Source organism: Delphinus delphis, chromosome 19 (assembly GCF_949987515.2).
Source record: "Delphinus delphis chromosome 19, mDelDel1.2, whole genome shotgun sequence".
Lineage (NCBI taxonomy): Eukaryota > Metazoa > Chordata > Mammalia > Artiodactyla > Delphinidae > Delphinus > Delphinus delphis.
This window is the reverse complement of record NC_082701.1, coordinates 18180841-18198551: the sequence shown is the minus strand read 5'-3', so window position 1 is coordinate 18198551 and position 17711 is coordinate 18180841. Positions and strand designations below refer to the sequence as shown.

At 39.5% G+C, this 17711-nt stretch overlaps 1 protein-coding gene across 1 annotated transcript in view; it reads right to left on the bottom strand.

Annotated features, from left to right (window-relative positions):
* GPATCH8 (G-patch domain containing 8) overlaps window positions 1-13090 on the bottom strand; it is a 98292-nt gene extending 85202 nt beyond the window's left edge. Inside the window, exon 1 of the mRNA XM_059996296.1 lies at window positions 12995-13090. Coding sequence (XP_059852279.1) covers window positions 12995-13039 — 45 coding nt within the window. The 5' untranslated portion in view covers window positions 13040-13090. The remainder of the gene's footprint in view (window positions 1-12994) is intronic.
* Between the last annotated feature and the right edge of the window lie 4621 nt (window positions 13091-17711).

Genomic DNA, 17711 nt, shown 5'->3' with positions numbered 1-17711 from the left:
AAAACAAAACCAAAAACCTAGTTATCACAAAAGACACGGAAAGACTGAGGATGTGTTATACATTGGAGGAGACAAGAATAGCTAAATGTAATCAATGTGGAATCCTGGATGGGATTCTGGAACAGAAAAAGGACATCAGTAGAAAAAGTAGTAAAATTCAAATAAGCTCTATGGTTTAGTTAATATTATTTTACCAATGTTAATTTCCTAGTTTTGATAATTATATTATGGTTATTGTACAAATACTGTAGCAGGAGAAGTTGGGTGAGTGATATACCAAAACCCTCTATACTATTTTTGGGACCATTCCATATGTCTAAAATAAGTTTAAAATAAATTAGTTTAAAATAAAAACAAAAATCTTTTAGTTATTATTATTATTGAAAGCATATTATTATGAGAAAACAATTAGAGTGCTGAAAAATGTGCTTGCATGCTACCGTTGGAAAGGTAGAATGGAGAATGCTTGTATATATTAAGTAACTCTGAAAGAACCCACATATAATTGGAAATAGTGGTTGTCTTTGAGGTTAAGCGGTTTAACTTTTCACTCTGAATCCTTTTGTCCCTTCTGAATGTCGTTACTAGAAAAGCAAAACGAAGAACAAAGGAAGGGATATAAAAAGTGATTTCAAACTCCCAGGGCACAAACTATGATAGTAGTAGCAATGATGATGATGATGATGATGATGATGATAATGATATTTTATTTCTTGCCTCTCTCCCCCACAAAAATTTTTTTCAAGTCATTCAGATGAACTAAGATCCTTCTTTCCAAAAATAGTCTATAGCATCCGATTATCTGAAGACCTCAACAGGGATTTGAAGAGAAGTAATTTTTTCTGCTTTACCCTGCTTTCAAAACCACATTTAGATCTCTCAAATCCCGTTAGAGGTAAAATGATTGTATCATACAAACCAGGGCACTCTGAGAGTAAAAGGGAGTGCTAATCGTTATTAATTAGCCAGGACAAGAAGCATAAACCAAACACTGGGTCACCCTAGTGAAAATTCACAGATCCTATGTTAGAGCATTCTTAAAATTTGGTTTCAATGATGACTGCTTTGAACACTTATTCCATTGTCTAAATCAACTCTTCCTTTCTAAATATTACCTGCTTTCAGAATTCAAATATAGTTTGTCATTTATGCTGATCAGAAATGTAAGTTCAAAAAGATCAGACACGCACACACCAAAAAACGTGTCAAAGATTTTTAAATGCACACACATGTATACATACACCCAGCTGACTTTCTTTCAACTGCTTCTTCTCTCAAAAAAGTATCAACTTGTGGTAGGTCTAACTACAAATGAATAGAAACTGACTGACCTGCGTGTCATTAAAGTACATGGTAGCTCTAGTTCCTCACAGGTCAAGGATTCTGCTTCCAAGCACAGGACAAATGTGGAAACTTCTCATTACAAATTTAGCTGTAGTGATCATTTAAATATAAATAGAGACAGGGGTTGCCCTAAATTTATCCATATAAATAATCTTGTTTTTTGCTAACCAGTGCTAATTTCGGAATCCACATAATCCCACAGCTGTACCTTTTCCAGTGATTAACTATATGGTAATTAATAGGGAAAACTAGAGCTAAAGAAAAGTGTGGGACAATTCTTTAAGGATCACAACAAACAGCCCATAATTTCAAATAGCAAAACACAATATTTAAGACCCTAAAGAGGTGAGTCTCTTCCATATTCCTATGACTATTAAAATTTAATACCATTTCTTAAAAAAAAAAAAAGAAAAACATTACTCACAGTCAAAGTCGGCAGATCCAAAGTTCTGATCTGAACAGTCAAATCAATCATTAACACAAGGATTATACAGACTGAGATTTTAAATCCTGTCTGGCTTTTCCTATCTAGACTATGCATGAGCCAAGTTTAAAAGTTTTATCTTTGGCAGTTTATTGTACCACTCATGCCAACCCTATCTTAGCACCTGGCTCTGGCTATTTAGCTGCATACTGTAGATGTTCCTGTCTCTCTGCTCCAAATCTCCCCAACCAAAATTTATCTTTTGTACTGTATTTACCATTAGCCCCTTAGAGATTGTCTAATGTCTCCAAGTGTATATATTAATCACAGTCCTACGTCACAACTCAAATAACATACTTGTTTATAATCTGGACTTTCTAAATACAAAACGTATAATGATGCTGATTCCACCTGCCATGGACCAAAAATAGTTTTGTTTAGCAGACAGAGCCATACAGAACAGCTTCGTATTTCATCTATGAATAAAAACAGTCCTCCTCTGTCAACAAATAAATATGAGAATTCATCTCTGTCTCCCTCTGCCCTACTCATTCCAAATAAACTAATTCTAGTATTACCTTAATTCAGAAAGAAAATGTCTCAGGATGAAAAACCTACCCAAAAAGAAATGGACATTCTGGGACTTCTCTGGCAGTCCAGCGGTTAGGACTCCACGCTTTCGCTGCTAAGGGCTCGGATTCTATCACTGGTTGGGGAGCTAAAATCCCACAAGCCGCTTGGCCAGAAAAAAAAAAAAAAAAAGGACATTCTGGGGGATTATTGTTTTTTTATTAGTATATTTAAAATTTATTTCAATTTAGAAAGTAGACAGAAACACCATTGTGGTCAATTCCTCAAAAACCCCAGTTCTTCACTACTGTTTTCTTAATGATATAGTCTGATTTCCAGTGCCTTCCAGTATATTATCGTAAAGCCAAAGATCTCTGAAGTCAGAGACACCAGAAATCAAATCATTACTGTCTGCTAGCTGTATAACCTTGGGCAGATTACCAAACCACTCTCTGGGTTTAGGCCTGTTTCCCCAGCTGTAAATTCCAGATGATCACACTACAGTATTACTGCATAGGTTTTGAGATTTAAAGAGTTACAAAATAATGAATTATTATTTTAAGGCACTGTTGAGGCCAGTCAGTAACCCAGAAGAATAAATTCACTTATAAAACTTAACTCTATGTAATCTGGTAGGAAAGATAACTGGCTAAATCATCTCAGTAAATATCTAAGAACTTGAAAACACATTACACTGAGTCAAGGGTATAAGCATATCACACACTCATCTAAAAATACACGTACATCTGTTTGACATATCAAATTTTCTGGATAATTTGACTAGAACAAGAAAGGACTGGTTTCCAAAAACTCATTACACTGAAAAATTAGGAACTTTTTAAAACCGCATAGGAGAAGTCGACCTTTTTCAGAAATGCAGGCAAAGTCAGTAAACCATTTTTGAGGCATTCAAAAAGATATGGAGACAATAGTTAAGAAGTCCTCTGAGGGGCTTCCCTGGTGGCGCAGTGGTTAAGAATCCACCTGCCAATGCAGGGGACACGGGTTCGAGCCCTGGTCCGGGAAAATCCCACGTGCCTCGGAGCAACTAAGCCCATGCGCCACAACTACTGAGCCTGCGTGGCACAACTACTGAAGCCCACGCGCAGCAATGGAGACCCAACGCAGCCAAAGATAGACATAAATAGATAGAAAAAATAAATTAATTAATTTAAAAAAAAGAAGTCCTCTGAGACCCATAGCAATGCTTACTATTTTTCACCACTGGCTGGTATGATAAATGTCTATCTATTTAGACGTTTAACAAAAATTCTGCACTAGTCCAAGGAAAAACAATGTGTATGTACAATGTGTCACACAAAAGGAAACTCACAACTAAAAGATTGCTGAAATTATATACAATATAAAATAAAGTGAGATTATAACTCTCCGTAAGACAACCTCCACACTTGAAATATCCTTCAACTGGCTTTAGGATGTTACAGAACTAACAGGTCAACCTAGATAATCCACAGCACAGCAGGAAGCTGAGCCACCAAGTCTGGACATTCTTCTTAGACTCTACGAAGTCTTTCCTTCCTACATACATGCCTCTACTTAACCATTAATTCAAATACCTGAGCAACCTGTAGGTGCCAGACCCTGACTCAATACTAGAAAAATGAATAAAACAAGAAAGACTGCATTCAAGGAGTTCCACGTCCAGGGAGATGAGATAAATTATAAGTATTATAATAAGTATTACAAAGTATACCGTAGGAGAAATAAAACAACACAGTGGTTAAAGGCTGAGACTGGTCCAAACTACTTGAAACCTACTTCTTCGACTCACTAGCTGTGTGAAGTGGGTAAGTTTTTCTTTTGTAAAATGGGGATAAAAATAAAACCCACCTTACCAGGGGATTACATAATATAATAATGCATACCACAGTACCTAACAGAGAGCACTCTGTACTGTTAGCTACTACTATTACTAATAAAAGTGTTGTTACTGAAATATGACCAAAGTGCTGTGGGAGCACAGAAAATGAAGCAACTAACTCTGCCTAGGGAAGACGACGGAGACAACAGCAAACTGAGTCTTGAAGAATGAGTAGTAAGGGGACTTCCCTGGTGGCATGGTGGATAAGACTCCCTGCTCCCAATGCAGGGGGCCTGGGTTCAATCCCTGCTCAGGGAACTAGATCCCACACGCATGCCGCAACTAAGGAACCTGCCTGCCGAAACTAAGACCTGGTGCAACCAAATAAATAAATAAATATTTTTTTTTAAAAAAAGAAGGAGTAGTAGGAATTCCAGGCAGGTAAGAGCATATGCAAAAACAAAAAACAATGAAAGAGCCTAGCATGTCCAGATAATAACATAAACTACAAAATGGCAGGACAGGACAATGAGGGGGAAGAAAAGAAATACACCTGTTACAATGGCACCAGATGCTTAAGAGTCTTAGAAACCAAGTTAGTGCGTTTGTATCTTATACTTGAAACAATCAGGAAAGACAGGAAAAGTCATATTTTAGGAGAAAACAAGGTTCAAAACTGAGTTTACTGTGTGGCCTCAATTTCTCAGTTTTCTCTTACGTAAAATGAAGGATACCACCACCTGGTTTGGATGGTTACTTAGATTAGATAAATATCTCCAAAACGCCTTGGCACGAGGCCTGGCATGTAAAACTACTCAAAAAATAGTAGCTGACAGTAGCATCATTAGATTCCACAGCAGTCAACTTTTGATGCTATAATGGTCATGGATAAGTTTCTGGTACCCTAATTTGACAGTACCCAGTAGAAGTACCACTCTTCTCTGCCATCTACTCTTTTACTGGAACAAATTAACAAAATGGACTAATTTTTTAAAAATCTTATTTTCTTATCTTTTTATGATGCTGTGCTAACAAACAGGCACTCAATAAATGTTTGGGAAATGGAATGGAATTTCTGGTAGGCCTATAAACAGCAAAAAGGCAAGCAAGAAGTCATGAAGAACCGATTAAGCTGAGATGGTTCTGGGAAAAAAAATATTTAATGATAAGCATACCAACTATTTCCTACCAGTTAGTTAACTGGTAGAAAATGCTGCTATGTATTAAAGAGAAACAATGCTTTGCATAATGTAGACAATACCAACACTCATCTCCTCAAAAAGAGGCCAAACTATGTACCACAGCAGAAAGAATGCTACAAAAGAAATCAGAAGATTAAAGTTCAAAACTCAGCTCTGTACTAGGCAAATACTTAATTTATCTTCAGTTTCTTCATCTATGAAAGACTTACTACCTATACTACTTATCTTGCTGAGTTACTGGGAGAATTAGACAAGAATGTATACAAGGGCACTTATTAAACCATGACTATGCAACTACACAATATTACCATTCTAATATCCAGGTTAGATGATTTTACAACACCCTGGTGCCTCAGTTCCCTAACTTCCTTTCCTATAATGATCTTGACCTCCATTCTACCTTAGCCATTTCACTCTCATGGTCATTACTAATAATTTCAACCCTTCCATAATCTCTACTTCAAACACTGTGCTCTCCAACCACAACCTTCTGTCCTTCCAGCTCATTCCCTCTAGTACCTCCACTCCAACAATTCTTAAACCCCATCAGAACCTACAATCCATTGATCCAACTTTTTTCTCTACCCTCCACCCCAAAAGTCCTCACTTATCTCTCTGCCACGCTTAAAATCACATAGCCCTTGTATACGCCCTCTACTCCCTTGCCCCCACTCACATTAATTTTGGTTAATGGAGACTGGTTATCACAGCTTTAACTGTATGTAAAGCATATCTAACACAACTGTATCTAAATCAATCTTCCTATGTCTATTCCCCTGCTTAAACAACACCTTAAATAGCCAGTACATGCCTGGCTACAGCATTAAAATAAAACTTACTTTTGTATCCCCAGCTTTCACTTTTCCCCTATTCCCAATGTTTTATTCATTGTCCTACAAAAACCAATTCTGCTAGTTCCACTTCTATACTTTTACCCTATTTTCTCCAACTGAATGCCTCCCATTCTTTTCCTTTGCAAGGATGCAAACCCATCTTTCAAGACCCAGTTTAAATGCTAATTTCTTCATAAAGGCACACCTAATTATTCCATTTTAAGGGCTCTCTCTTTTCCTTAGGGTTTTGCATTTATTGACTATAATACTATTCATCTGATAATCATGCTAGTCTTGTGTGTAATAAACTTAATATTATTACTTATCTCTCCAGCTAAAACAATAGCTCCTTGAAAAACACCACTTCTTAACCAACTCCGCCACATAATCATACATACTATTCTTAGTACAACCCCTATTCAAATATTGTTTTAACAATTTTTAAAATTAGCTTATATTCTAAAAAATATTCTTGAAGTAAATAAACTCCTTTGCATCTCTTGTGCAGATGATACCCTAAAGTAGTATTAAACCAATTAAATTTTCAACCACTTTTGCCCCTTCTTTAAAAATATTCCATAATTTTACTCATAGCAACAAGAGAAATTATTGACACTACAGCATATAATCCACAAGCATCAGCTTTAGTTTCTTCTATAGTCAAGACCTAAAGTATCAAATTAATTTCTTGATTTTTTATCAGTACTGCCTATAAAGAGGGTGAAAAATTAAGCTGTTCTTCTCTCATCAACTCTGGAAAAATACTATTACATGAACCATGAGATACGAACACTAACTTTTCCAACAATCATTATTTAAAATGTCAGATACGAAACATGATTAGACTTCCCTGGCAGCGCAGTGGTTAAGAATCCACCTGCCAATGCAGGGGACACGGGTTCAAGCCCTAGTCTGGGAAGATCCCACATGCCACGGAGCAACTAAGCCCGTGCACCACAACTGCTGAAGCCCATGCGCCTAGAGTCCCTGCTCCACAACAAGAGAAGCCACCACAATGAGAAGCCCGCGCACTGCAACGAAGAGTAGCCCCAGCTTGCCGCAACTAGAGAAAGCCCCCGCGCAGCAACAAAAACCCAACACAGCCAAAAATATATAAATAAATTTATTTTAAAAAAAAAAAAAAACACCATGATCAATGACTTTTCTCTATTACAACTTTAAACCTGGAGAGCTATTTTGTATTTCAGTTCTATAAAACACAGCAATAAATTGAAATTCCCTCTCGAAATCAATGTAATTGCTAAAGAGTGGCAAGGATAGCAAAAAATAATTGGAACCTCACGAGATGAGAGTAAATGTAATATTACAAAGGTAACTTTCTGGTTGCTTGACTGACACAAAACACAAGATTTATCTTACCCTAAGATTGTCAGTAAGAAGAAGAATTAAGGCAAGAAACAGGAAACTCGTGGTTTTGGGTCCTAACTTTAATTTCTTACTCTCTATAGCACTTACTAAAACATTATGTGCTATTAACCTATGTACAATGCCAAACCAACTTTAGCTATACTTTTCCCCCATACATTCCTAAATTAGTATAAAATACTAAGTGTATGTTAAATCCCAAAGATATCATTTTGTGTAAGAATGACAACACGGTATATTCAGCCTGAGCATATTTAATTTTTTGCACTGATTAATACAATATGCATTAAGCACATTTGGTTAGACTTCCAAGTTAAATGGACAATTCATTTCTTATAACTGGAAAATCATTACAACATCTTCTGGTATTCACTGCAATATCAAATCAATGCCTTCTTTCAGGACTTGTGGTGGTCATTTGTAATTCCTTTGGTAATTGCCATGAGTCAGCTTTCACTTAATACTAAATGGCAATGCTAATATGAAAAGAGAATGCCAGGCATAAAGTACCAAGTTGTTTCAGGAAGGAATTTGAATAGAATTCAAGAACTGGATGTCTACCTCAAGCTGGAATCCATTTTCATTAATAAAATATTAGAAACTTATTAAATCACAAGAACAAAAATGAAACCTCTACATGGGTTTCAAATCCATAATTCAAGATTTCATGAACTTCTGCTACAACTTTTCCAAAAATGGTAATCTTGACCACATCAAGAAAAAACAGACTGTTCTTTATTCATTTTATCATGTACCCAAATAGACTGAATTTATATGGAAATTATCTCAGCAATGAAGCAGCACAATCAGGATAGCTACTTATATACGTTAAAAAAAATTTTAAGTCACAAACTTTAGTTCTGGTTATATAACTTAAAGACCTGAGAAAATGTGATAAAAGAATCCTTCGCAGTACTTTAATGAGAATTCTGTGACACATACAGACTAAAAGGAAGGAATACAACAGGGACACCTATTTTTCTATAATTTTGACGGCACTCAGCCTAACGATATATTTGTCTAGATCTTACTTGTTTCTTCTTGGTCTTCCATGCCTACTTTGAAAACAAATAAACAAGGGTACCATCACATGGAGCCCTATGATCACACTTCTCGCCAACCCCATCCTCCCTTCAACGCAAATTATAAGTGTCTCTATGATGTTATTCCTTAATATGCCCCACGTTTTTAAGTGCCTTTTGCCTTAAATATATACCCTCTACCCTTCAAATCACCACCAGAGAGCTTTCCTTTATGCTGACCTTTCTTTGGCCACTCTTGATCCCTTGAGAATATACTAACCAACAATTTTGCATCTGCTAATAATAATCATGCCACTTCATCATCAGTATTTTGAAATTTGTACAGCCTTGGTTCCAATCCTTTCCACCTATCATAATGTATATGGGAAACGAAACAGTAATGATTTTGCATAAGTTTCAGTCTCCCAAGCAAAGCTGACAATGATTTTCATAGCTAGTGGCATCTTTCAGATGATAGGAAACACAGGAAACAGAGATTAGAACACTTGCCCATGTGTGATCTCTGGCATGCCTGCATTAGAATGCCAACTCTATTACACAGACCCACACAGAAAATATATTAATATATTTCTATGACCTAAATATTTTAAAACTGTAAACCTCCTGACTTAATGGTCTCAATTAAGAATTATCTGAAGGTCACATCCTGGTATCATATATGAAACACAAAAAGTAATCCTACAAACATACTACATAAAAGTAATACATGACTTGCTTATTGCTGTGTACCATTATGATTACTATATAGGTTATAGGAAGTTCTTGGGTAATTTTTACATTTTTATTATCACCTTTAAGATAGTTGTTTCTCTCATTATCACTCACTGATCTATTATTGTAGCTCCTTTTCATTAGAAATCTAATGCAGAATACATTCAGAACAAGAAGAAATGAGAGGCTACTCTAAATCACCAGTCCTCTGCAGGTACACAAGCTGAAGAACATTTCCTCACTAACATTCAGCTGCATCATCGCTAATAGCTGCGCAACCACTAAATGCTAAGCAGTGTGTACACCTCATAGCTGTACATCACTGTACAAATAATACTTTCTTTAGTGAACTTGTAGTTCAAAGTGCTGAACACATCTATATTGTAAATTATACTATGTTATTTTCCATTAGTTTGTGTAACATTTCAATCTGTGAACAAGTATGCCTTAATCTGGTAAACGTAGGCAGAAGTCATGTCTCATTCAGAAATTGAGGTCAGATTCTTAAAGGAGTAGTTAAAACTCTTAAAACATTAAAAAAATAAATACATCAGCCTAAATCACAAAGACTTCCAAAGATAAAATACCACCTAAAAGGGGTACACAAAAGAATGTCTGAACTAAAACAAGTTAACAATATATCCTGTACAACAAGGTGTAACTTACTACTGTCAGGAGCCTCCCTAGAAGCCTTGGGAGACCAACGAGAAACAGATCTGCACAAAACGGAACAGAGTAAAAACTGTAATTGTATCACCTCTCTAAAAGCTCATTTATTCTTTGTGACCTATAAGTTTATCCTACACATTTGATGACTCGATTACAGTTATATAAAATACATAATTGCCAGTAGAGATAATGGTCATGGGCACAGGTTCAAAAGTCAAAAAGACAAAGTCTGAATCCAGGTTCTGCCATTTACCAGCTGCGTATACTTGTCCAAGTTATTTAATTATCTGTGCCTGAGCTGCCTCATTTGAAAATGAGAGTAATAGTGCCTACCTCCTAGAGTTATTGTGAAGATTATGAGATAACACACATAAAGCTCATAGAATAGTACCTGTTTATTAAAATGAAGTTATCAAATGTTTTCAAACATATGTCCCTGATAATAATTACTCTTTATATTCATAAGTGCTTCAAGTGGCATACCAGTTAAGCTCCTCACTATATTATACAAGACACCTTTGAAACTTTAAGTGTTCACAAAATCTAATAGTGAAGCCACTTCTGACTCCATACTAAATTCAAGAGACAGTATTCAAACTCCCCAAAATTTGCACTTGATGGTAAACTGGCAAAGAGTGAAATTCTAAATTATCTTGCCAAATTAAAGGCAAAGAAAATGATAATCATCTAGAACTTACCAGAGGAGGTGCACAGAAAAATTTCCAGTACTAGAAAAAGATCTGTTTAAAGCAACAGGATCTGTGCACTGTGTCTGGAAACCTACTTTGGATCTGTTTTCAAGTGTACTTACTAGCTTCACCTCATTTATCACTTAAAGCCTTAAAAGAAGGCCACAGTTAATTTTGAATAACCTGACCTTGAACAACGTTTCAGATATACTATATGCAGGCGCATCCTATTATGTCTTCTCTCCAATAACTAAATCAAATGACATCATTAATGAAAATCAATCTATATTTTCCCTTTTATTAAAACATCTAGAAAACAGTACTTTTAAGTATTTTTAAATGAATTTTTTTTTTAATGTTAGCACAATAATTTACAGAAGTTTTATTATCCTGTAATTGTCTAAAAGTTTTTCACTACCAATGCCCTATTTATCCATAATGCTGGGACATCCGAATTTTAAATACCAATATTTACCTGGCTGACCCAATACAGCAGGAATTGGGTATTCCAATATAAAAGCAGTGCATAAAATATATGGAGTATCTTCAAAGGACTACCAAGCAACCAAAAGCAGATCTTATATAAACGCAACTACAGCATCAAAAGAGAAAGTCATCTTACTTGAAAAAGTAGAGGCTTTCTCAGTTTTTTCAGGTGACGGCATTCATACTCTGCTCCCCAGTTTTCAAAATCTTTCAAGGCCCTGCAAATCCTGTTTGTTTGACTGCTGAAATCCTGTGGTTGACAAACATTTCCCCTCAAAACTTAGTTGTCCATATTATTTATTTTCAATTTTATTAAGTGATCCTCAAATTCTCTCCTCTGAAAAGCACTTGAGGATTTGTTACCAACATGTCTCCTTAAAAAACTACCAATAAATCCCACACATCTTGCAGCCTACTCATGTTTTATGGTGCTCCCTAAAACAAACAAACAAAAAAATCACTTTTCCCAGGGTTCAAATGGCTAATACGAACTGATGGCTTCCAACTTCCCAGGACCTGCATTATAGCCTTAAACACCTTGAGATCCTGTGTTGTGCTGCAGCTATCAGCAGGCGCGTGATCACAAGGCTTTTCAACAGCCCCAGATCCTTCACTGCTGCAAAACTTCTCATAAGCGTTCTAGGCACTAGATTGTTAACAGTGTTGGCTTAACTGTTTTACCTGTTTATTTACCAACCCAAACATCTCGGGGAATTTAAAGCCTTCAAACTGCCTTCCGAAACCTATCCCGTGTATTCCCGTGTTACTCTGAGAAAGATCTGCAGCGGGATAATAATTTGAGCTCGGCATCCCCTGACCCAAACTGCTGTTGCCAGGATATGCGGTAGTAATGCAGTGGTTTCTTTGAGATAGAGGATGTATTTTAAGCCCATGTCTGCTAAATCCCTTTTAGTACCCGAAACTGCTGCGGTAACAATGCTTAACTGGAAGGTATTCGAAACAGCCGAAAGACGTGTTGTTCTAATTTGGCCTTAATTTTTTCCTCAATAATGCTTGCCACGGCAAGGACATTTTTCCATACAACGTCTGCAACTGAAGAAAGAAAAATCAAGCTTTTGGTACTAGTCATCACCTGCTTGTAGTCCATCATCAGGACGCTTCTTACAAATCTCTCGAGGTAGGATTTAGGGCTAAGCTTACATCGACCATCATCCTGTAACTTACTGTTTTCCAAGCCCATTTAATGGTCTAATGACAACAGCAACATTTACGCCCGGAGAAATCTCAATGTCTGACTAACCAAGAAGGCGTCTGATAACTAAAGCCCTCTTTCTCCGGGTGAGGATATGGAAACATAGACAATGAAAGGGATTTATCTGTTACAATGAGGAAAGAGGGGGAAGGACCCCAAGAAGGGCCGTGCGAGCAAAATCCAGGGGTTCGGGAGCCCCGGTCTCAGCAACACTCGCCCCAAGCCCGCCCTCCCACCCCAACCCAAGCCGCCGTGTCCCCTGGGAGACAGCCCAGCGCCCGCAACACGCTGGGCACACCCGAGGGCAGCACAGCCCTCCTCCCACCCCCAGCAGCCAGGCTGGGGCTCCCAAACCCGCAGCCCGAACAGGCCGAGGCCGTAAACCCGGCGGCCTGAGGTAAAGAGGTAAGAGGATACGGGGTGAGAGGAGATGCGGCCTCGCCTCAAACCGGGAGGCCCCTTGAGGAATCAGAGGAGGGAGAAAAGGGAGCCGTTTCGGAAGCCGGAGCAGACCCCGGAGAGAAAGCGAGCTGGGACCGAGGGATGAGGAGGTTCCGGCTCGGCCAGCGCCTTCCCCGGACCTCGGCGACGCCCGTGTTTACCTGAAAGTCTCGGTCCTCGTTGAAGCGGGAGAAGCGGTCCGCCATTTTGCCGCCTTCACTCCTCTCAGGACGACGCTCTCCGGTTCGCTCCTTCCCTCCCGCGACACCCGCCCCCTCGCTCCCCTCCAGTGTTCCCCGCCTCCTCCCACGCCCACCCGCGTACAGGTCAGGGAGGGAGGAAGCGAGATATGCGCGTCCCGACCGGAGCACCGCCGGCGCAGGCGCCTTTCTACCCTGGAGGCGGAACCTCCCCTCACGTCCCCGCTTCGCGCGCGACCCAGAGAGAGACCCCGGCGGCCGCGCGTGCGCCCTCGCGCCAGAGGGCTGCAAACGCTTCCGGAGAGAAAGGTCACGAGAGGGCGCTGCGCTCCTAGGGCCGGATGTTTTCAACCTGCTCCCTTCTCCCCGTAGGGTATCTCTTTTTGCACTCTTGCTTGCCTGAAAACGCAGAAGCCCATCCTCTGCTTTCTTTACCGAATAGCAGGATAACGTAGTGGCTGAAAGCGCGGAATTTGGAGTCAGACTTAGTTTCGAATCCCAGGTTCACCCTGAGGATTAAACGGCGCACGAGACAGGAAAGATCCCTTCTCTCATAGGGCTTACATTCCAGTGAGGATAATCAGATAATATAATAACATAATTTTAAAAATTAACCAGTGCTACAAAAAACAAAACTGAGGGGCGGTGGTGAAAGGAACGACCTGTGAAGCAACCTTTGACCCAAGGAACAGCAAGGGGCCTGCAGCCTTGGGACAGAGAGAACCTTAGACCCAAAGGGCCAAAGACTGCTAATAATGTGGCATTTTCAAGTGATCATTTGAGAGAAGTATTTCCCAAGAGACCAAAGTTGATCCAAATGGACTACAGCTCTCTGGGCTTCAGTTTCCTTTTTAAAAATAAGGAAATTGGTAATTTATACTGCCCCTGACCCTCACTGTCTTTTTTTTTTAACATCTTTATTGGAGTATAATTGCTTTACAATGGTGTGTTAGTTTCTGCTTTACAACAAAGTGAATCAGTTATACATATACATATGTTTCCATATTTCTTCCCTCTTGCGTCTCCCTCCCTCCCCTCACTGTCTGTGGGTTATGAATCAGATTTTTCCACCCTTTGACCTTCCTGAGCACCTCACCTAGCCCTACAGCTCCCTTAGCCAAAATACATAAAACACATAGGAGAGGTAGCAGGACTTCCCTGCTTTTGAAAAGAGTAGTTGACAGAAATCGCATGATGGAAAAAGGGCTCTTACCCTGCCCTGAGAGAGTCAAATGGAATGTAATTTTTTGGAGAAAGTGTGTGTATATTCTATTCCTTTGTTACCTTCTGCTGCACCTAACCCCCAGTCCAAGCGGAATACAGTTCTAAGCAGTGAATAGAGCTCCCTATTTAAGTAGAGGCAGAACACACAGAATTGAAACACTGTGAAGAGACTTGAGGGTAAAGGTGGCAGGTTGAATCCCATGAATACACATGACACATTTACCTCTTCTCCCTCTCCCAACCCCACTGAAATGACAGTAAAAGGATGAGAAGGGCATAAATTCACATGGACAAAAAGACCTGAAGAAAGGACGATAGCATACAAGAGATGTCAACGTCATTCGGAAGCTGGAGAGCATAGATAAATGGAAATGGCTTTAGTAGAATGGAGAAAGCAAAGTCCTGGAGTAGGGAAGCCAGGAAACAAGTTGATTGATGCTAAGGTATAATAGAAAGGCTCAAGAATTGGAATCACCAGGTACCACTGAAGATGAAGGTGTAAATGGTGCTAAAAACAAGAGGACTGGTTACAAGGCAGTTAAGGGAGCAGACTCTAAATCCCTTTCCCACCCAGGTAATGAACTGGAGGGTTCTCCTCTGAAAAGGCTGAACCAGAGAGACTTCATATCTGTGACGACTGAAGAGGGAGATATCATGCTGAAAATGGGAAGATTTCGTAAAAGGCAACATTCTGGTCAGAGAGTCAGGCTTCTCCCAGTGATAGACTATAGGATCTATTGACTGAAAAGAAATGCACAACCTAAAAGTTGAGAGTTACATTTTGTTCAGCAGACATTCTGAGGACTTCAAGCCCGGGAGATAGGACTCTCAGATCACTCTGAGGGACTGCTCTGAAGAGGCAAGGGGGGAGCCAGGATCTATAGGAATTTTTGCCACAAAGACCAGGTAGTCGGAACATCAAATACTACTATTAATTGAAGAAAAACAGATATCTCAGTTTAAGGAATTTAGCACTTATCTGTGTATGGGAAGATGCAAGAGTCTGGGCTCGCTGAAATCACTCCTTTGATATGCACCTCAGCTATCTGGGGCCAGTATCCTGTGTTTTCTCATCCTGAGATTCCTCAGGGTGCACTATTGGGGTGGCTGCAGAGTGGGCATTCTGTTTCCAACCAGAGTTCCCTCAGGGCTCACCGTTAGGGAGGCTGTAATGTTATGGCTTGATGGCTGCAACATCCTTTGTTTACTGACATGGCAGGTGATATTTTTCATTCACAGATCCTGCTCTGGGAAATTGACTGGCTTAGTGGGAAAAACCCCCGACACTTACCAAAAATGGGAGTGAGGGGTGTGTTCTCCTCAACATAAAGGTCTTCTTCCTGCCCAAATAGCCCACAGAGAAGTCCATCATTCAGGTAGCCCCATTACACAGAACTTCCACTCAACTCTTATGTATGAATGGATAGCCAAGGATTACCAGACATTGAAGGAAACCTGTAACAGGAGAGACAGAGACAACCCCATCCAAAATCAAAACAAGACAAAACAACAGAAAAAGGGGATTCAGAGGAGTCAGAGATAATGGAGGTAGCAAAAGAAACCTGAAAAGAATTATTATCTACGGAGACATAAGATCACATTAGGGAACAAGGGTCCACATCAGGGAGCATAAGATGCCAAAAAAGAAAAAAGAATGTTCAGAAATTAAGAAATAAGTTGGAAGTTAAAATTTCTTAAGCAGAAATTAAAAATCCAATAGAAGAGTTAGAAAATAAACTTGTGGGAATTTCCCAGAAAACAGAATAAAAAGACACCCAGGTCCAAGCCACCTTCACTTTCTCCTTAATTATTGCAATAGCTACTAAACGTTCTGCTTCCACCCTGACCCCCTACACCAGCAGGCCCCAACCTTTTTTGCACCAGGGACTAGTTTCGTGGAAGACAATTTTTCCGTGGCCGGGAGGTGGGGGTGGGGGGCGGGGGTGGCGGATATGGTCCAGGCGGTAATGCGAGCGATGGGAAGCGATGGGAGCAGCAGATGAAGTTTTGCTGGCTCACCCGCCACTCACATCTTGCTGTGCGGCCCTGTTCTTAACAGGCCCCGGACCGATACCGGTGCAGCCCCGGGGTTGGGGACCCCTGCCGTACACTGTTCAAGCTACGGTGATCCTGCTAAAAAAGTCAATCAGTTACATCAGTCCCCTGGTCCAACCCTCCAGTGGCTTTCCCTGTCATTCACAGTAAAATCCACCGACCACCACTTCACCTCTCAGACCTCATTTTCCTCTCTGCCCTCTGCTTCCCTTCTCTCTGAAAAAACTGGCCTCTTGGCTAAGCCTTGATCCCATGGGCTTGCTCCTGCCTCCGCCTGCCCCATTTAGGGGCTAATGTATATACTATTCTTTCTGCCTATTATTTTTTCCCAGATATCCACTGACATGGCTTGCCCCCTCATCTTTATTCAAATGTTAGTTTCTCAGTAAGATCCCTGATCACCCTATTTACAGAGCCCTGTATTCTGAACTTCCTAGCCTCCTTCCCTAATTTTACTTTTCTCTATTGTGCTTATCACTTTCTAATATGTAATGTAAACTCCATGTGAGCAGGAATTTTTCTCAGTTTTGTTCCCTTCTATATCCCCAGCATCTAGAATAATGAATGGTACATAGTAGGCATTAAATAAAGATTTGTTGAATGGATAAGATGGAAAACAGGAAAGAACAGATGTGAAAGTGTGAGGATCAATCCAACATCTGAATAGGAGGATTTCTAGGAAGAACAGGGAAAAACATGGACGGAAGAGCATATTGAAGAAATAACATGTAAACACTTTCTGCTATTAATGGCCTGAGTTTCCAAATTGAGAGGACTTAGCACAATGGATGAAAAATAACTTGCTGCCATGTACAGCACTGTGAAATTTCAGGACACATGAGACAAAGAGAAGCTCCTTAAGGTTTCCAAAGAAGAAAAATAGGTTGTAAATGAAGGACCAAGAATTGGAATGATCTTGGTCTTCTGCAAAACACCAGAGGGGAGGAGACTGAGGAACAATGCCCTGAAGATTCTAAGAGAGGATGGTTTCCAACCCAGAAATCTATATCCAGTCAAATCATTAATCAACTATGAGGGAGAAAAATGACATTTTTGATGTGCAAGCTACCAAAAAAAATTATTTCCCATGTACTCTTTCTCTGGAAGCCACTAAAGATGTTCTACAGCAAAAAAAAAAAAAAAAAAAAAAAAGTAAAACAAGAAAGAGGGAGACTTGAAATCCAGAAAGCAGAGCTCTAACCTGAGAAAGAAGCAAAGAGAGTTCCCAGCGTGACTGTGTAGAGACATTCCAGGATGACAACTGTGCAGCAGACCTAAAAACACCCAATACAGATGAGAACAGTAGGACACAGGAGGACAGAGGCCCCCAGGAATGTTGTTGGCAAAAAGAAATCTGATGGAGTATACAGTTGGTTTGAAAGAGAGATTTACACTTCTT